This window comes from Notolepis coatsorum (genome assembly GCF_963971535.1).
Source record: "Notolepis coatsorum genome assembly, chromosome: 1".
NCBI classification, from domain to species: domain Eukaryota; kingdom Metazoa; phylum Chordata; class Actinopteri; order Aulopiformes; family Paralepididae; genus Notolepis; species Notolepis coatsorum.
In genome coordinates this window covers 109355464-109376931 of record NC_140165.1, presented here as the reverse complement: position 1 = coordinate 109376931, position 21468 = coordinate 109355464, and the positions used below count along the sequence as shown (strand labels likewise).

Below are 21468 nucleotides of genomic sequence, written 5' to 3'. Positions count from 1 at the left end.
TCCCCCATGTTCAATTCATGATAACATATATGACATACAGGTAGACAGATGGACAGTACTGCTACATCTAGACATTTATGACATACCAGATTTTGAACTTGTGGTAGGCCTAGACATTTTCAATTCATCGTCTTGTTTACATCAGGGTCCCCCATGTTCAATTCATGATAACATATATGACATATATGTATGGGCCACTCTCCAGGTGACCTGCATCGACCTTGCCCACACCAGGATCTCCTCCTCAGACTGGTGAGTCATTCGCACAGTGGCCTCAAAAGAGGTATGGTCAACGCAGGTCCAGGATGGGTTCACCGCACGTCTGTACGTGCAGACATGATATGTGTAACCCTTCGGTAAAAGTCCTTCAACACACAAGCAACAAGATGTTATTTTTTTGAAAGCCAGTAAATACTGACAAAAAAAAGCATAGACACTTAGAAGAAGCAATGTATAGTCCCCCCCACCCACCCAACCTCCTCCAATGTACAGTTTCTACGTCAAATGTATAGCCTTTCTTTTCTGGACTCTTTTTGTATCACAAACAGTACTGTATTTGTAAATCTGGTATGTCATAAATGTCTAGATGTAGCAGTACTGTCTATCTGTCTACCTGTATGTCATATATGTTATCATGAATTGAACATGGGGGACCCTGATGTAAACAAGACGATGAATTGAAAATGTCTAGGCCTACCACAAGTTCAAAATCTGGTATGTCATAAATGTCTAGATGTAGCAGTACTGTCCATCTGTCTACCTGTATGTCATATGTTATCATGAATTGAACATGGGGGACCCTGATGTAAACAAGACGATGAATTGTGAAATGTGAATAAACCGTGAAGTCACGCGAAATAACGTTATACGCGACGCTATACAAACCAATTACATAATCCTATCCAACATGTGTAAAGGCACACACAACATATTCCAGTTAACGGTATATATCTTTTAATGATTCGTTATGGCGTAATCAATACTTCCATGCGTATAAATTGCGTTCAGCCTCTCTCTCTGGAGTTAACGGAGTTTCGACTCCTGGCTAGAGGAGCTTGTCTCGGCTCATGCGGGGGGCCAATCAGAGAGGGGCTTCGCTCAACCAATCAGAGAGGGGTCTGCAAAAATGGAGTTCAACCAATCAGAGAGGGGTCTGCAGAAATGCGGCTACGAATTGTAGAGACGCCCCTCAAGACCCCTACACTCTGCATCTTCTAACTACACACCCTCAAGACCCCTACGCTCTGCATCTTCTAACTACACACCCTCAAGACCCCTTACGCTCTGCATCTTCTAACTACACACCCTCAAGACCCCTACGCTCTGCATGTTCTAACTACACACCCTCAAGACCCCTACACTCTGCATCTTCTAACTACACACCCTCAAGACCCCTACGCTCTGCATCTTCTAACTACACACCCTCAAGACCCCTACGCTCTGCATGTTCTAACTACACACCCTCAAGACCCCTACACTCTGCATCTTCTAACTACACCTTCTCAAGACCCCTTACGCTCTGCATCTTCTAACTACACACCCTCAAGACCCTTACGCTCTGCAAGTTCTAACTACACACCCTCAAGACCCCTACACTCTGCATCTTCTAACTACACACCCTCAAGACCCCTACACTCTGCATCTTCTAACTACACACCCTCAAGACCCCTACGCTCTGCATCTTCTAACTACACACCCTCAAGACCCCTACGCTCTGCATCTTCTAACTACACACCCTCAAGACCCTACGCTCCGCATCTTCTAACTACACACCCTCAAGACCCCTACGCTCCGCATCTTCTAACTACACAACCTCAGGACCCTACGCTCCGCATCTTCTAACTACACACCCTCAAGACCCTACGATCGGCATCTTCTAACTACACACCCTCAAGACCCCTACGTTCTGCATCTTCTAACTACACACCCTCAAGACCCTACGCTCTGCATCTTCTAACTACACACCCTCAGGACCCCTACACTCTGCATCTTCTAACTACACACCCTCAAGACCCCTACGCTCTGCATCTTCTAACTACACACCCTCAAGACCCCTACGCTCTGCATGTTCTAACTACACACCCTCAAGACCCCTACGCTCTGCATCTTCTAACTACACACCCTCAAGACCCCTACACTCTGCATCTTCTAACTACACACCCTCAAGACCCCTACGCTCTGCATCTTCTAACTACACACCCTTAAGACCCCTACGCTCTGCATCTTCTAACTACACACCCTCAAGACCCCTACACTCTGTGTAACTGAGGGGTACAATTCCCTGACTGTATTGATAAGTATGGTATCATTAAACCACTACCGCTATATGTACTTTAATTACTGGCCATACAGTACACGATATATGAATATGATGAACACTTCCCACAATGAAATCGGTTCCAGTCAAAGGTATTAATCAAGTATTTAATGGAGCAAAAGGTACATAGGATACTTTACATTATTCTTTGAATGCACTTGTAAGGCAAAGGAGTATGCGTAGGCAAATCAATAACGAATGTCCATTCTCTGGTTACGCAGGAGGTAATTATACAACCTGAATCTTAAGGAATTATATCTATGGTACACTAGTAATAGCGGGAGATACTGGAAGGGGTTCCTACTGGTTGTAAGCCAGCAAGGGGGTAGAAGATCTGTCGGTAGTAGGACGTCTGGTCAACGATGACTAGGGAGACTTCAGGTACAGAAGCCGGTGCAGTAGTCTCTTGATCCACAGACGAATACAGCTTGGTTCTCTTGTAGACTGTAGCTCTACAGTGAAGAAAGCTAGGCGGCCTCAGGCTCTCTGAGCGCCGACTCGACTTGACTCCTCTCGGGGTAAATCCAACACGTGCAGGCGTCGGCGATTATCCGCTCCATAAATCATAGGACCAAAGCAAATATATTCCAGCCGCAAAGGCTATGCAGTCGTCGGGTAGATTAATCCAGTGTACATGTCCATACGGCTCTCGCCTAGGTCTCCTCGGGTGAAGGCGACATGCGGTCGGCCCAGCCTGGATAAGAACTCTAGCTAATACGAGAAAGCGTTGGAGATGCTGGTCACTATAGAATTCTAACCGCACGATACACTATACACAAATAGACTATTAAAGACTCAATAGAAATATGTCGCACTCGACGGTATAGCGCCAAACTCTGACAATTCAGTTACTAATTCGCACGCGGTCTCGATGCTCTTATTCTGAGGCCAAACAGGCCATACTTCACCGCACGTTGTATCGTGGGTGAGGCTTCAACTTATCGGTAACATGCTAAGTGCACGAAGGGTACGGAGGTAAGGGGCTAAGGGTCTTCTACATTCACCTGCGCCGTATTTATACGCACGGTGCACAAATAGTGCCACTCTCATTTCTGTCGCCGTATCCCTGGGCAGGGCCGGGCAAGTACAGACATGTCGTGTCGGTGACTTTGAACTTGGCTCCGGGGGCCGGTCCCTGGCGCCGATGGACCGCTGTCCAATAGGAGAATGAAATATTATGGGCTGGACTAAAGGGATATTCCGTGTATATGTACAAGGAATATACAAGGGATATCAAACGATATACAAATACTATGCAATATATATCAATAAATAAATATATATATTCGGTTTAATCTGATCCTTCGTAACACTCTGCATTTTCTAACTACACACCCTTAAGACCCCTACGCTCTGCATCTTCTAACTACACACCCTCAAGACCCCTACGCTCTGCATCTTCTAACTACACACCCTCAAGACCCCTACTCTCTGCATCTTCTAACTACACACCCTCAAGACCCTACTCTCTGCATCTTCTAACTACACACCCTCAAGACCCCTACGCTCTGCATCTTCTAACTACACACCCTCAAGACCCTACGCTCTGCATCTTCTAACTACACACCCTCAAGACCCTACTCTCTGCATCTTCTAACTACACACCCTCTAGACCCCTACGCTCTGCATCTTCTAACTACACACCCTCAAGACCCTACGCTCTGCATCTTCTAACTACACACCCTCAAGACCCTACACTCTGCATCTTCTAACTACACACCCTCAAGACCCCTACGCTCTGCATCTTCTAACTACACACCCTCAAGACCCCTACGCTCTGCATCTTCTAACTACACACCCTCAAGACCCCTACGCTCTGCATCTTCTAACTACACACCCTCAAGACCCCTACGCTCTGCATCTTCTAACTACACACCCTCAAGACCCCTACGCTCTGCATCTTCTAACTACACACCCTCGACCCTACACTCTGCATCTTCTAACTACACACCCTCAAGACCCCTACGCTCTGCATCTTCTAACTACACACCCTCAAGACCCCTACGCTCTGCATCTTCTAACTACACACCCTCAAGACCCCTGCGCTCTGCATCTTCTAACTACACACCCTCAGGACCCTACGCTCTGCATCTTCTAACTACACACCCTCAAGACCCCTACGCTCTGCATGTTCTAACTACACACCCTCAAGACCCCTACGCTCTACATGTTCTAACTACACACCCTCAAGACCCCTACACTCTGCATCTTCTAACTACACACCCTCAAGACCCCTACACTCTGCATCTTCTAACTACACACCCTCAAGACCCCTACGCTCCGCATCTTCTAACTACACACCCTCAAGACCCCTACGCTCCGCATCTTCTAACTACACAACCTCAGGACCCTACGCTCCGCATCTTCTAACTACACACCCTCAAGACCCTACGCTCCGCATCTTCTAACTACACACCCTCAAGACCCTACGCTCTGCATCTTCTAACTACACACCCTCAGGACCCCTACACTCTGCATCTTCTAACTACACACCCTCAAGACCCCTACGCTCTGCATGTTCTAACTACACACCCTCAAGACCCCTACGCTCTGCATCTTCTAACTACACACCCTCAAGACCCCTACACTCTGCATCTTCTAACTACACACCCTCAAGACCCCTACGCTCTGCATCTTCTAACTACACACCCTTAAGACCCCTACGCTCTGCATCTTCTAACTACACACCCTCAAGACCCCTACACTCTGCATTTTCTAACTACACACCCTTAAGACCCCTACGCTCTGCATCTTCTAACTACACACCCTCAAGACCCCTACGCTCTGCATCTTCTAACTACACACCCTCAAGACCCCTACTCTCTGCATCTTCTAACTACACACCCTCAAGACCCTACTCTCTGCATCTTCTAACTACACACCCTCAAGACCCCTACGCTCTGCATCTTCTAACTACACACCCTCAAGACCCTACGCTCTGCATCTTCTAACTACACACCCTCAAGACCCTACTCTCTGCATCTTCTAACTACACACCCTCAAGACCCCTACGCTCTGCATCTTCTAACTACACACCCTCAAGACCCTACGCTCTGCATCTTCTAACTACACACCCTCAAGACCCTACACTCTGCATCTTCTAACTACACACCCTCAAGACCCCTACGCTCTGCATCTTCTAACTACACACCCTCAAGACCCCTACGCTCTGCATCTTCTAACTACACACCCTCAAGACCCCTACGCTCTGCATCTTCTAACTACACACCCTCAAGACCCCTGCGCTCTGCATCTTCTAACTACACACCCTCAAGACCCCTACGCTCTGCATCTTCTAACTACACACACCCTCAAGACCCCTACGCTCTGCATCTTCTAACTACACACCCTCAAGACCCCTGCGCTCTGCATCTTCTAACTACACACCCTCAGGACCCCTACACTCTGCATCTTCTAACTACACACCCTCAAGACCCCTACACTCTGCATCTTCCGGCCGCCTGAGACCCACTTCTATTCGGGCTCCCGTCGAATAGAAGTGGGTCACATCTTCTATCAATATCTGAATTAGTCGCCAGAGGTGTACCCCTCCTGCTGACTTGTTGTACACAATTTGGATAGAAGCGTCAACTAAATGGCTAAATGTAAATCAGAGACATTTACCTGTGTGGGAAAGCGCAACAGAATCTCCGGAGCTCTTTGCAGAACAGGCAGGCCATTCCCTGTGCCTCCATCTTTGTTCATCACTCCTCCTACTCCTCCTACTCCTCCTCCTCCTCCTCCTCCTCCTCCGTCTCCATCCCCTTCTCCGCTCCCAACCTTGGCATCCGAGGAGGGGGAGAGCTGCTGGCCGGAGGGATCGCTCAGCATTTCCCTGACGCAGGGGGGGTTGAGGTCCACATGGAAGTCAGCCGAGATCTTACAGCTCTTGGAGACGTCGAACAGAGCCAGACTGATGAAGAACGGTTCCACCTGGGGGGCAAGGAGGGGGGAGAGAGAGAGAGAGAGAGAGAGAGAGAGAGAGAGAGAGAGAGAGAGAGAGAGAGAGAGAGAGAGAGAGAGAGAGAGAGAGAGAGAGGGGAGAGAGAGGGAGAGAGAGAGGGAGAGAGAGAGAGAGAGAGGGGAGAGAGAGAATGAATGTATTTGTTTATCAAGATCCCCATTAGTTGTGCTTTTATGTAACAGCACTCTTCCTGGGGCCCACATACAGTATGTGAGTGTCTTCTGTGAAAACTAGCTGAGCTGTGTGGCAGAAATTATAGTCTTTGTATTTGAAAAAGGGGGCAGCAGTGGCCTAAAGGTTAGAGGAGCAGGCTTGTGACTGGAAGGTCACCGGTTCGATCCCCCGAACTGGCAGGAAAACTCTGGGTGGGGAAGGGAATGAATAACCCATCACCCGTCCCTCAATACTAACCGCCCTTGAAGTGCCCTTGAAGAGACCAATGGTCAGAGACCAGGTCAAGACAGTGACCAGAGCTAATTGGCTAAAAGGCTTCCCATTAAGTTTAGGATTCATTTTAAGCTACTTGTTTTTACATATAGAGCCATGACATGGTCAGGCACCTCTGTACATCTGTGTACATTAATCCATGTATCACCAGCAGGTCACTGAGGTCTTCCCTCGCTCTCCACTCAAAACAAAAGGTGATGGTGCCTTTGAAGTTATGGCTCTGACGCTGTGGAATGCTCTTCCTACAGGCATACGATCTGCAGTCTCTGTTGACGCCTTTCAAAAGGAGTTATTATTTATTCAAATTGTTCTTTGTTCTGTAATTTTTTTAGTGTCTTTGTTTAAGGTTGTTGTTGATTATGTTTGATTGTTTCTCCACTGTTTTGTGGTCGGGCTATAACGGACAGGCTTCTAATTCCTTTTGGGCAAAAATATTTGCTCAGCAAAGATGGGAAAGAGCCAAATAAAAATAAATTGCACGTTTGCAGCGTCAATAGCAACCAGATAAACAATGAATGTAATTGAGACCCGCCTTTATTTGTCAAAATGTCCCTTTAACCCTCTCACTACCACACTACCAAAGTATTAACCATTTCACTGCGACAATACAGAAGGGTAACCCTTTCACTGTCACATGACAGAGGGTTAACCCTTTCACTACCACACTACAGAAGGTTAACCCTTTCACTACCACACTACAGACGGTTAACCGTCTGTAGTGTGGTAGTGAAAGGTTAACTTTCTGTAGTGTGGTAGTGAAAGGGTTACTGTGTGTCTATTTGGGGGTTTTATGGTATTTATACACAGCTATGTGGTAAGGTATTATACTGCTATACACAGGGCTAGATCCACAAAGAATGGATTGCACGGAGCAAGTTGCACCCTTACTTACAATTCATTATGAATTGAAAATGGGGATCCTGATGTAAACAAGACGAAAGTATTTCCCTGGTCTGCATCCCCTTAACAATTGTGTGTATTGAGCCGTACTGTATTGTACCCATTCTGCAATCTGTTAATAGAATTGTCATTCAATCAATCACCATGCAGATTGATTGATTGAATGAAAGTTTTATTAACGGATTGCAGAATGGGTACAATACAGTACGGCTCAATACACACAATTGTTAAGGGGATGCAGACCAGGGAAAGACTTTCGTCTTGTTTACATCAGGGTCCCCCATTTTCAATTCATAATGAATTGTAAGTAAGGGTGCAACTTGCTCCGTGCAATCCATTCTTTGTGGATCTAGCTCACAGTGTTTGAGTGTATGAGGTGGTGGTGAAGACATACGTTGGTGAGGACTCCGTCTCCCTTGTCGCTGACACATCCCTGCAGGCTGAATACCAAGTCATGGCAGCTGACAGCGATACGGCGACCAAAACGCTCCTCAAACGGCTTCACGTCCGGCTCAATGCCAGAGAAGTCCAGCCTCTGTGTCGGCATGAGGAGAGGAGAGGAGAGAGGAGAGGAGGAGGAGGAGAGAGGGGAGGAGAGGAGAAAGGAGGAGAAGAAAGGAAAGAGGGAAGGAGAGGCGAAGAGAAGGGAGAGGGGAGAGAGGGGACAGGAGAGGGGAGAGGAGAGAGGGGACAGGAGAGGAGAGGGGACAGGAGAGGAAAGAGGAGGGGAAGAGTGGACAGAGGAGAGGAGATGATGTCAATGGGGTAACCAGGTAAGAACACAAGTGAGGAGATGAGTGGAACCGTCCAACAGTGGGGAGGAGAGAGAGAGAGAGAGAGAGAGAGCGAGAGAGAGAGAGAGAGAGAGAGAGAGAGAGAGAGGATGAGCAAGAGTGAGAAATAGAGTGATACTGTACATTCAAAGAGGGTTCTATACCTGTGTTTCAGGGTCCAGGCAGAAAAGCTTCTGTCTGCCTTCATTCCTGTTGATTTTATTGAGCTGGTCTGTCTCCCTGGCATACTGAGAGAGGAAAGAGAGAGAGAGAGAGAGAGAGAGAGAGAGAGAGAGAGAGAGAGAGAGAGAGAGAGAGAGAGAGAGAGAGAGAGAGAGAGAGAGAGAGAGGAGAGAGAGAGGAGAGAGAGAGAGAGAGAGAGAGAGAGAGAGAGAGAGAGACATTATGTAAAATGTGCTTACTGTCTTCTCCAGTCAGACAAGAAGATAGATACCAATTTTGTGCTAAGCTAGGCTAGCTTGCAGTCGGATAGCTTTCTACTGGACGCACAGAGATAATTGGTATATATATATCGTCTTGTCCGACTCTGGAAACAAGACAAGCCTGTGGACAAACTAGACTGTCTAGTCTTTTGATATTATGGAGACGGGGAGCAGACAGCACCAGGGGCACAGAGGGTTAAATACTGCTTCTTCTCTCAGGGGTTAAAGAGGATCGACTGGAATACAAAGTAGACTCAGACACAAAGAGCCCATCTGTAAAGGCTCCAAGACTCTACTGGAGAACAAAATATCACCATTGTACAATGCCTCATGTTATTTGACATGTAAAAAAATAAAATGCCATCAGATAATACTAGGGTGGTGTCTGAATAATCGACTTTGATTATTCTAATCAAGATTCACGATTGACTTGTGAATTTGAAAGTTGCTCTCACTCACACGTCCAGGCTCCATGAAACCCAGAGCTCGACCGTTCAAAATGTGTTTTGTTGGGATGAAAGAATAGCTATCGACAAGCAGTGCAAACTGGTAAGCCTACAAAACCAAACTAAGTGGACTACATCCAATCTAAATAACGACAATGAACACTGTGCAGTGCACATGTCTATTAATATACCTACATATTATGGGAATTTAAACAATAATATAAGTTGATGAGAGAATAATCAACGACAAGAATCTGTAAATTGTGATAATATTGTGAATTGTATGAATCCTTTTTTCACCAAATAATAGAAAAGAAAAGTGTGCACATACGTACCTATAATATACGTACTGTATATATATTATTGCTATTGGGGGGGGGGGTGGTAAAGCCTCCTGGTAGCACTATTCTAACACAACTAAAAACAGTAAACTTCTCCTAAACAGCTTTACCGATTTACCATGAGTACATTTTAAATGTGATGCCCAGTTGTGATGTCCTATTCATATCAAATCGATACATAAAATAGTGACCGCCGTTTTGATATTGTCAAAACAAAGAATGTCCTATTCCTCCGAGGCGAGTGGTCAGCAACCTGTGTTCTGGGACTAGCGTGTGGCTCTGTGATGAGCCCCCTGGGCAACTTTGGCATGAACCAAATGATCAATAGTGACTTTCTTTTGCCAGAAATTCGTGGCCTTTTGAAGGCTATTCAGACTGCCCTCTGTAACATCACTGGAGAGCTCCCTCTCCCCCCCAGGGGCCCCACACTCTCTGTAACATCACTGGAGAGCTCCCTCTCCCCCCCCAGGGGCCCCACGCCCTCTGTAACATCACTGGAGAGCTCCCTCTCCCCCCCAGGGGCCCCACACTCTCTGTAACATCACTGGAGAGCTCCCTCTCCCCCCCAGGGGCCCCACACAGCCCCTGGCGGCCCAGAGACCAAGATGTCAGAGTTGTATCTTGGCGACTAGGAATTTTTCTCTCTACATCCCTATCCTTAACCCTTTCACTACCACACTACCAAACGGTTAACCCTTTCATTGGGACAATACAGAAGGTTAACCCTTTCACTGCCACACGACGGACAGAGGGTTAACCCTTTCACTACCACACTACAGAAGGTTAACCCTTTCACTACCAACAAACATGTTTCATTTAGAGTGAAATGTCTTATTTTTTTTTTGATCCACTTTTTCTCCTCCTATTTTTCTTGTATTTTTTCCTCCCATCCCAATTTTAGTCGTTATGCCAATTCCCCCCTCCCCTTCCTGGTCGTTGTGCGCATTTGCCCCCTACTTGGCGGTCTAGGGAGCCCTGAAGTCTATCACATGCTTCCTCCGATACATAGGAGACAGCCAGCAGCCTCTTTTCACCTAGGCAGCGAGGACTCTCATTGGGTGAGTGTAACGCGTGGGAGGGCACACTACCTCACCCAGATCCCTTCATCGCTGTGCAGGCGCCCTGACCGACCTGTAGGTGTCGCTGTTTACAATGACCAGATTACCACCCACCGGCTTCCCTCCCGCTGACACTGCCAATTGTGTCAGTATGACGACCGGCCAAGCCGGAGGCACCGCTGACAGCTGGATTCGATACCAGTGTCGCTGCGGTGGTAGACGGACACTTAGTCCGCTGCGCTACCCGGCCGCCTTCAGAGTGAAATGTCTTCAAACATTATCATCTGCACAAACCATGTAGTGAGAGGCTACGTTTTTCATTTAACCTTTATTTATCCAGGAAGTCACCATTGAGATTAAAATCTCTTTTTCAAGAGAGACCTGGCCAAGGTAGCAGCAGTAAGCCTACGCAGTAATCACAGCAATACAACAGTCAACAATTTGCCGTTAAAGAGTACAAGCAGCCAGCACCTTTTTAAGAAAAAGGTCAAAACCTGGCTCTTTGAAAATGAGAAAGCTTAAGAACATGTTCATGTAAATATTTTGTACCGATGCCATTTGTTGTATTGTTTGAAATAAGTCGATGACTTTATTGTGCCTATCCTTGACGTTTTGCTTGAGATAAGATAAGATAAGATAAGATATTCCTTTATTGATCCCCTTGGGGAAATTCAGGCATCATAGCAGCATGGGGGGGAGGGGGGGAGGGGTACAGGTAGTAAAACAACACAGTATACAGGTAGTAAAAGACAACACAGGCAGTGTAAACAATTTGATCAATATGGTCAATATAATTTACTATCTGACTAGCTGAGGAATATTCACATTATTCACAGTGTCACATGAGGTGCAGTATGCAAGAGGTAGTGTTATAATAATTTACTATCTACTGAGTCTGCATTAATCAAAGTACCAGGGTAGTCTACTTTGTCCCCCTTGGGTTCCTATAAGTCCCAGGTCAATGTCTGGTAGCAGTCGCTGTCGCTGCCCCCTGTTGTGGGGCCTGGAGGCTGCTAGTCGCTGCCCACTGTTGTGGAGCCTGATGGCCGCTGGTATGAAGGACTGTCCGAGGCGGTTAGTTGAGTGTCGGGGGGGGATGAGTCTGTGGCTGAACGAGCTTCTCATCTTGACTAGCTCGTCGTAGAGGGGGTGGTAGGGGTTCTCCATGATGGCATCCAGCTTCCTTATCATCCCCCTCTCTCCCATCACCTCAAGTCTAGGTAGCTCGACTCCCACCACAGAGCTAGCCTTCCTCACCAGCTTGTTGAGCTTGTTGGTGTCCCTTGAGTTGATGTAGCCTCCCCAGCATGCCACAGCATAGAAGAGGATGCTGGCCACAACAGACTGGTAAAAAGACTGCAGCAGTTTGTTGCACACATTGAAGGACCTGAGTCTCCTCAGGAAGAACAGCCTGCTCTGTCCCTTCCTGTAGAGGGCCTCTGTGTTGTCCGACCAGTCCAGTTTATTGTTCAGGTGTACCCCAAGGAACTTGTATGAGTCCACCATCTCCACATCCACCCCTCGGATGGAGATGGGAATCGGGGGGGGCCTCTTCTTGCCCCTCCGGAAGTCCACCACCAGATGCATGTCATGTGTTTTTTTAAACTGAATGTCAAATAAATCAAATCAAATCAAAGCAAAATACATAAAACAATACACAGAGACGGCTGTTCAGTCTGGTGGAAAACATAGGATCTCAAAGAGCACTCCTCGGTTACGGCATATTGAGCATCTCCCAGAGGTATGAGAATCACTAAATTCAGATCTTCCTGCTGATTATTCCATGCCCACGGTGTATAATAGGAGAAGGCTGTTGTCCCCAGTTCTGTAAGAGCCATGGGAACACTATAGAGCAAACAGTTCTGGGAGCATAGCGAATATTATAAATACAAATAAAAACATATGAATGTTGCAGTCTGCGTGTAGCCAGGGATGTCCAGCCCACTAGTAGAGTGTACAGCGGTGAGTTAAAGACTTTGCATTAGTAGAGTGAATTAAGGCTCTGTAAGACATGCATGCACACAACATCACCGTAATCAAGTACAGTAAGGCTCTGTAAGACATGCACCACATTAAGGCACAATAGAGCGACTTTTCAGGGGAAAAAGGCTCAAGCTTTTCAGGAAAATAAACGCCCCTCAGATGTTAGCATGGCATTTTAGTCAGATGTGGTGACTTTCATGGGTTCATGTGGTATTTATAGGTGCATTCTTAATAATACATTCACAGAGCTTTTAGAAAGGTACAGAATAAAAGTATTGCTTTTCCAAAAACATTTGAATGATTAATGAGTTTATCATTTAAGGAACTATTTTACTATTTCTTTCACTATTTGGGCACTTTTACACAATTCCTGTGAGTCTATGGAACACCTCTGTAATATATTTTTTTTTTTATTCATTGTTTTGTATTTCTAATCAAGTCCTCAAAAACAGCATTTTTCTACCTCAAGATCTCGAGCCGTTTTGAGCCTGGGCTCCTAAACCACTGCGCTATACGTCCCCGCCTGAACATTAACATGCAGCGGTGTCTTTATGACATCACATATAGGCACATTTTCAAATTACTCAGTTCAGTGAGGGTGAATATTGTGAGAGGAGAATTGGAAGAATGCGCCAATATGATAATTTTGAGACAGAGTCATAAGTTAACATACATAGCTAGGAAACAATGCTAAACACTCAAAAAGGCCATTTATAAGATAGTTCCCCTTTAAGAAATGTTGGTGGGTCCAAAATGAATGTTGTTGCAGGCATGCAGGCACGTGCACACATAGAGGCCAAGGGGTGCTTGAGCACCTGCCTTTTTGAGCCTCATCAAAAAAGTGCCCTTTTTGATTTTTTTTTCTTTTTTACCGTTACGCATATAGACTGCCCTTCCAACTGAAAAATGTCAGGATAGAATCAAAATATTAGGTAAAGAGAGAGAGATGCCCCATATTCCATTGCAGTTTGCACGGCCTCCTCACCGTGCCTCTCCACGGACCTATATATTTTATGCATAGCGTGGGTGGTGATGATGATGATGATAGAAACCGCTGTGGCGCATACAGTTGAATGCTGGTATTACACTCATTGAGGGACACGAAGAAGTCAAGTCCGATGGGATTTGGGAATCTCAAATACAAATCGGGATTGGAATAAAAAATGCATTTATATTAAACAATACAGAATATACAGCACTTCTTGGGGTCTGTAGGGTAAGCACTTATTCCCTCCCCCCTGAACATTTATGGAGATGTATGGGCCTTTTAAGTCAGTGATAAAAGTGTCTTTCAAGGGAGCTCCAGTAGCTCACCGCGTACCTCGAGCGCTATTTTCGGCGCCGGGGACAACCGTGCTCGTCACGGATCTGGGGTTTAGCGAGTTCGAATCCCGGACTGCAGCCGTGCCTTTCCCAGAGTGTCTTCCCCCCCATCTGTACTCCTTCAGCCTGTTTCTGTCGGTCATTCTTGACCAGAGTAAATGCGATAAATGCAAAAAAGAGCCAGCGGAATGGCCAAAGTTAAAAAAAAAAAAAAAGAAAACGTGTCTTTCAAGGATAAGTGAGCTCCTGCACTGATTATTATAGTTCAATATTCAATATTTGATCACCAAAACCCCCCAAAAAGCATAAAAAGGGGGGAGCTCCAGTAGCTCACCGCGTACCTCGAACGCTATTTCGGCGTCGGGGACAACCGTGCGCGTCACGGATCTGGGGTACACGAGTTCGACTCCCGGACTCGCCGTATTTTCTCAGTGTCTTTCCCCCGATCTATACCCCATTCAACCTGTCTCTGTCGGTCATACTTGACCAGAAAAAGCGATAAACGCTAAAAGAAACCAGCTGACTGGTCAAAGTATAAAAAAAAAAAAAAAAAAAAAAAAAAGGGGGCCCCCCGCCCGAAAAGGGCGCTCGGTTAATATATACACACAAGTGTAGTGCCCTTTTCAGCCTTTGAGCACCTGCCCCTCTAAAGTCCTGTGCACGTCCCTGCAGGCATGTATCCCCTTCCCCACTTCCCATTCCCCCACATGGAATACACCTTCTAAATCAGGGGTCTCAAACTAAATTTACCTGGGGGCCACTGGAGGTAGATTCTGGGTGAGGCTGGGCCGCATCAAATATTATATATATATATATATATATATATATATATATATATATATGATTTTTTTTTTTTTGCAAAATCAACTCTGCCTCTCTTTGTTAACTACAACAAGCAATGCTGTTTGTTATTTAAGATGAGGTCGGACTCGGCACTGACAGATTTGTGTTCATTGTGCTGCTTTTATAAAGCCTCAAATGACGGCTTACAATATTTCATGAAAGCAAAGTGTTTTGTTTGTCTAAGATTTAAACTTTACAGCACTGACAAAGTTGAACAAAGTGCTGTACAAGTCCCACAACATTTTGAGACCCCTGCTCTAAATGTTTCAGTAACGGAAAAAGATCATGGAAAAAAGAAGGGCACCTTGATTTGTGTATCAAGGCAAGAATGACTTGCCTTGCCTTAAAATAATAATAATAATAATAATAAATAATAATAATAATAATAATAATAATAATAATAATAATAATAATAATAATAATAATAATAATAATAATAATAATAATAACTTTATTTATATAGATTGCAGCTCAAAGTGCTTCACAGCAAATAGCATACAATTAACATAGGCATAAAATGTGTATACAGTTGACAGAATAAAAGCAATGCATAAAGTGCAGACATAAGAATAGGTATAAAAGACACTAAAAGTAGTGCAATGTAGAACGTGCAGACATAAGAATAGGCATAAAATAAGTACAATAAGTACAGTGTTGCTCGAAAGCATGTGAAAAGAGCAGGATTATGCACACTTGCACAGGTTGCCTAACGAAGTGCCCGCATGGTGAAACCACAAAGGCAGACTGTGTGAATTGGCTCAACACCAAAGTTCAGACCATCACGGTAGAACCATCCGGCAGATCCATCCAGGGCTACTTGGCCTCAGAGCCGGGGTTGGGCGATTAACACTTTGATCGCCATGGTTAAATTCATAATTTACCATCCCTAGCCAGCTCTATTTGTCTATGGAGAAGTTCCCCTTCTTTGCAGGGCTATAACTTTTTAAATTGTATTGCTCAATTGACATTATTAGGGCCCATTCAATGTCCTATATCTATTGTTCAGGGTGTAGCAACGTTATACTTTTTCATTCACATATTCATACTAAAATATGGTCTAAAGTATAAGTATGTTTTCATCTCTTTCTGCAGCTTTCTCCAGAACGTGATTTATAGCCCCAAATGCATTATATTGATGATCAAATACAGTTTGGTAGTGATCGGTGCCAGATAAAAAAATTCAACTGGAGGTACTTCTAGAAGTTACTACGCATCATCTGATGTTGACCGGATGGGCGGGGGGTCGTTTATAATTCCGTGGGCAACGTTATATCATTCACCTAGTGTGGGTGATATGATCATCAGAGCAGTTTATATGGAACACGCTGAATAACGCTGAAACTCACCGTGGCTTCCTCGCGCCGTTGGGGGATGAGCGTAGAACAGAATTTTTTCTATTATGGGATGGAGAAATACCGGATCCATTTCCAGGTTGTATAATAGTATATACGTCCAAATCATGTTGTTTATTGAGTTAGGATGAGCGATCGATTATCCAGTGTGTCAAGATGGAGTCCCGGGAGCTATAGCGAGTGGTCGGACCGAATTTGGATGAGCACCAGTTTCCTGTTTCCGGTTTGCTGTTTGGGCGATCTGCCGATCGGCCACCAGATGGCGCTCTTGAACCGTTAGAGAGTTGAGAGGAGATCAGCAGTATATCTCAGGTCCCCGGAGGAGAAATATGATTTCGATCACAGATTTTTGAAATATTGATATCAAAGACGAGTTACGGCGTCTTCGGCAGAATGAGCATGGCGGGGAAAGAAGAGTTCCAGCGTTTTCGGCGATTAAAGTGTTAATCAAGTTTCAATTACGATTTTTGCTTCCCACAATTATGAAAACAAGATAATCAAGATAAAATTATTATTGTGCCATTATGCCGCGTTACACTAATTTTGTCTTGTGTTGTAAATGCAGTGCACCCTTCCTTCACAGTGCTGCTCTAAGCCCAAACAGTAGTTTCAGCATTGTGTCGAGTGGCAGGAGGGAGCCACAGAGCGTCTGTCCAGTTATTTTGAAATGTCTTTGGTCACTTGTAGAAGATGACAGAAAGGCAGCCTTTGGTCAAGAAGAAAGGTCAATCAAATTCAGTTCTCAAATCAATGAGTAATCGTGTTTGGTCGCAGCCCCTGACCTCTGGAACAGCATCCCCATGTCCATTAAATCTGCCCCCTCCATCGAGTCTTTTAAATCAAAACTCAAAACCCACCTATATCGCCTGGCCTTCCCTGACTCACTTTGACTCTTGCCGTACTTGCCGTACTCGTTGACGCGTTGTTCTGTTTTTCCTTTGTCTATCCGTTGATTTTATTTAATTTTTCTGTTTATTTTATACTTTTCTTTGTACTTAGCTTAGCTATGTGAAGCACTTTGGTTGACAAGCGTCATGTTTAAACGTGCTATACAAATACATTTGATTGATTGATTGATTGATTGATGATATAGATAAAGATAATATCAATGAAAACAATTGGTGGTTAGGATTTAATTGAGCAGCCCTACTCAAGAGCCCCAGTCTCAGGGCTTGGCCCTGAGCACAGAGTGGCAAAGACATGGCCATCCGCTATCTCACATGTGGACGGGAGAGTACAAGCAAAGTAGGTCAGCCAAGCACAGTTTTCTCAACAGAAGAGCAGACATGATGCCCCCAGGCACAGTAGCACAAAAACCATGGCCTTGGCTTCAGCTATCCCCCCCCCCCACCCCCCGCTCCCCAAAGACCCTTTCTAAACAGCATCATAGAGGAGAAACCGGCTGCCTTCCTAGTCACTTTGGACAGACATTATGCAACATGGCACAGAGTACTAAGGCATCTATTGTCTCAGATGCCATGGCCCGATTGAATTGCCCCAATTCAAAGAGGCAATCAGGCAGGGAAGAGGGGAGATATTGCAGATGCACATTCTGAGAGAGTGGCTCTGAATGTGTGAATTGGTCATCGGCATATACCCTTGGGGTGGCGTGGAATTATCTAAGGTTTCTGCACCATTCGTTGTAAATGATTGGCTGGCTGGTAGGTGGGTTGGTGTTCAGGGATTACCCATTATTGCTAGCTTTGAAGCTCTGCACTAACTTGTGTAACTAGAGATACAGTACGTTCACATCTATTGTTTGTCCTACTAAAGCCTGGTACAACATGTTGCATGAACAAAATTATCAATAGTGACTTTCTAGTGAATTTCTTTCGCCAGAAATGTGTGCCTTTTCAGAGCCTATTCAGACTGCCCTCTATAACATTGTTGGAGAGCTCTCTCTCCCCATCAGTGCAAGCAGGCACACAGTGGTTGCATCTCTCTCTCTCTCTTTTAATTGGATACAAATAAACCATTGATAAACACGTCTTTTCAGTTTTCCCCTTCTGCACTGTAGGCAGAAATGATCTGCTGTCTTTTTCAGTTAGATTTGTAGGCAGGCTTTCATATCTGAATGAGAGTGATATAGCTTTGTTTTCCGTCCTGTCCTCGCCATATTCTGTGCTGGCTGCTAAATATTGGCAAAATAAGCATCACCTTTTTTTCTTTTGTAAATGCAGCCTGGAATTAATTGATATTAACACTTTGTATGCCACTCACGGCTATTCTCAGGTTTACGCCCCGACCGTTGAATGCCACGTCACGAGTATTCTCGTTTTTTTTTATTTTATTTTTTTTATTAGCGATCTGAAATCATATTGCATCACGCGAGCCTACCGTTGGAGATCCAGGGACCGCCGGCGCTCAGATGTGAAAAAAGCGCCCCCTATCGTCTCCCAGATGGTAAATCACCCTTTTGGAATGGACTCGATGAAAGTGAATGGGAGAACGGATTTCTGACTCGACATTTTACTTCTCACTGATGCAGCCGGGGTCTACCAGAGTTCATTCTGGAGCCTCTGAGCCACGGCGAATATGGGTTATACTGTACACACGATGGATCAATACATTTATCGATTTTTTCGCATGGCGATCGGAAATTGGAATAAACCATTTGGATACCATCTGACCTCAGGTAAGGAATCTATGTTATCAGTGTTAGGATAATCAGACTCGTTTTCACTGATATATAAGCGTTAACCCTAAGACTGCTCGATTATAGCAAGAATCATAATCATGGTTATTTTAGATGATTGATGATCGTGGGAAGCCAAAATCGTAATTGAAACTCAATTAATTGCCCAGCCCTATTACATAGGTCTACATTAAATAATTCCTAGAGGAATGTAAGCTTTGCTATATATGTCGTGTGAATGCCATGCGTACCTTCATGAGTTCAGGTTGCAGACTCCTCCCCAGGTTTTCCATCAGGCTCTCTCCCTTCCCCTGGCTGCTAGTGTTGTCATCTGATTGGACAGGAAACACGACAATAAGAGACAACATTCCGCTATATTATAAGCAATAACATACAAATCTAGTTCTCCAACCAGAATGATGGGAGATCACCTGGGGCCCTGGGGTGGGGTGGGGGGGGGGGGGTGGACATGGGGGAAGAATAGTCTTTTGTAATGTCTGTGGCAACTTATTTTATATTCTGTTTTTATTATTTTTATTATTTATATTTATTGTCATTATTGTTATTATTATTACTACTACTGTTATTGTCATGTGAAGTCCTGTCTATTATTGTTGTTTATTATTATTATTACTGTATTGTGTTGTGTCTTGTTATATGAAGAAAAAGAAGCAATAAAAAGATTTGATGAAGAAAAAAAAAAGAATGATGGGAGATCATTTTACAATCAGTCTGCAAAATCCTGTAATTACAAACCGCTAGGCAGGTAAATAACAGGCCTAAATGTGATCACGATGTGTTGCATGTGTGTGTCTGTCTTATCCGTGTCCTGTGTGAATTATAACTCACCTAGGGCACAGTCCAGTGAGTCCCCTCCGTTCCTCCTGTCCGGCCCAGGATCCATGCTGCTCTGCAGGACCTGTTTCAGGGTCACCACCCACTCCTCCATCTCTGCCTCACTGTCCGCGGCCAGAAAGTGGCTGTAGCGCTCCTGCATCTTCAGTTCGAAACCGTTGCGACGCATCTTAGGACACTGAGTGAGGAGAGAAGGAATTAGGAATTGGAATTAGGAATGTCGGGACGGGTAAATAGTAGAGACGGGCACGAGTAATGTTCTCCCAGAACGAGTACTCGCATGAATTACTTGAGTAAAGCTTGAGTAATTGTTTTAGGAACAAATTCTTTAGAACGCATCTTGCGGCGATTTATGCCGGTTTGTTTACAAACCTATGTACTTTCTAAGAGATATATATATCATTTATATTATTGCTATCTGTCCATTCTCATTGTCACTTGAGTGCATAAACCGTGCCTTCATAATGGCTTAAAGAAAATAAAAATCCATCGGTTGGTTGTCATTTTATAGCGTCGTGAATATAAGGTTTATCGCGCTTTTCGTCTAGTCTTTTTTCCAGGAAGCTAGATAATAGGCTAAACGTTGGCGCCGTTATATCAAATGCCATTTCTGCTGTATATATACGAATGAAATAAAACAAACTGCATAGCATCCGGACTATTACAGAGCATCTATGGATGAAATGGGGGCGGCGGGGAACGCCGATTAGTATCATTGATTAGCAATATAGTGTGCGTTCAATCAGCCATGTTCACTGATCATCACGTTAGGTTTTAAAACAATGTCCAATTCAGCTGTAATTTGGGGGAATAGTGTCCTACCGTCAGGCCATGTGATCGCCGGCAGCATTTCTTCATTAGTCATCGGATTCTGGTAGATCGATATGTCCATTGGCTAATCATAAATCCCATTATTCCAGGCTGAAAAATACGTTCGGTAACTGGATCAAAGATGGAGGGTCTTCGTTTGGAATCGAGTGAGCTAGTGACATTACTGAGTGAGCTAGTGACATTACTCAGTGAGCTAGTGACATTACTGAGTGAGCTAGTGACATTACTCAGTGAGCTAGTGACATTACTGAGTGAGCTAGTGACATTACTCAGTGAGCTAGTGACATTACTGAGTGAGCTAGTGACATTACTCAGTGAGCTAGTGACATTACTGAGTGAGCTAGTGACATTACTGAGTGAGCTAGTGACATTACTGAGTGAGCTAGTGACATTACTGAGTGAGCTAGTGTCATTACTCAGTGAGCTAGTGACATTACTCAGTGAGCTAGTGACATTACTGAGTGAGCTAGTGACATTACTCAGTGAGCTAGTGACATTACTCAGTGAGCTAGTGACATTACTGAGTGAGCTAGTGTCATTACTCAGCGAGCTAGTGACATTACTCAGTGAGCTAGTGTCATTGTCAGTCTACGAATGAATGAATGATCATTACATTTATATAGCGCTTTTCTAGACACTCAAAGCACTCCCCCACAATGTAGGGTGAAAATTGCCTCCTTCACCACTACTGGTAGCACCCAACCATGGGCTACGCAGGCTCAATGGCTGCCATACACTGGCACCAGGCACACATCACATGGCTGAACGGCTCAGGAGACAGGGATTGATATCAGCCAATTAAGGGGGAGGGATGAATAGGTGGCCTTGATGTCAGAGACCTGATTGGGAATTTGGCCAGGAACGCAGAGGAACCCCCTACTCTTTTTGCGATAGGCGTCTTTAACGACCAAATTCAGTCAGGACCTCCTTCGTCCGAAGGACGGCACTCACAGCTAT

The 21468-nt window shown here is 44.9% G+C and overlaps 1 protein-coding gene across 3 annotated transcripts in view; it reads right to left on the bottom strand.

Annotated features, from left to right (window-relative positions):
- dock11 (dedicator of cytokinesis 11) overlaps positions 1 to 21468 on the bottom strand; it is a 328275-nt gene that overhangs the window by 219447 nt on the left and 87360 nt on the right. For all 3 annotated transcript variants that reach the window (XM_084319393.1, XM_084319394.1, XM_084319395.1), the window contains exons 8-12: positions 19675 to 19858; positions 19077 to 19156; positions 8566 to 8649; positions 8023 to 8163; positions 5942 to 6250 (exon numbers count right to left, since the gene is read on the bottom strand). In XM_084319393.1, the coding sequence (XP_084175519.1) occupies positions 5942 to 6250; positions 8023 to 8163; positions 8566 to 8649; positions 19077 to 19156; positions 19675 to 19858 (798 nt within the window). The remainder of the gene's footprint in view (positions 1 to 5941; positions 6251 to 8022; positions 8164 to 8565; positions 8650 to 19076; positions 19157 to 19674; positions 19859 to 21468) is intronic.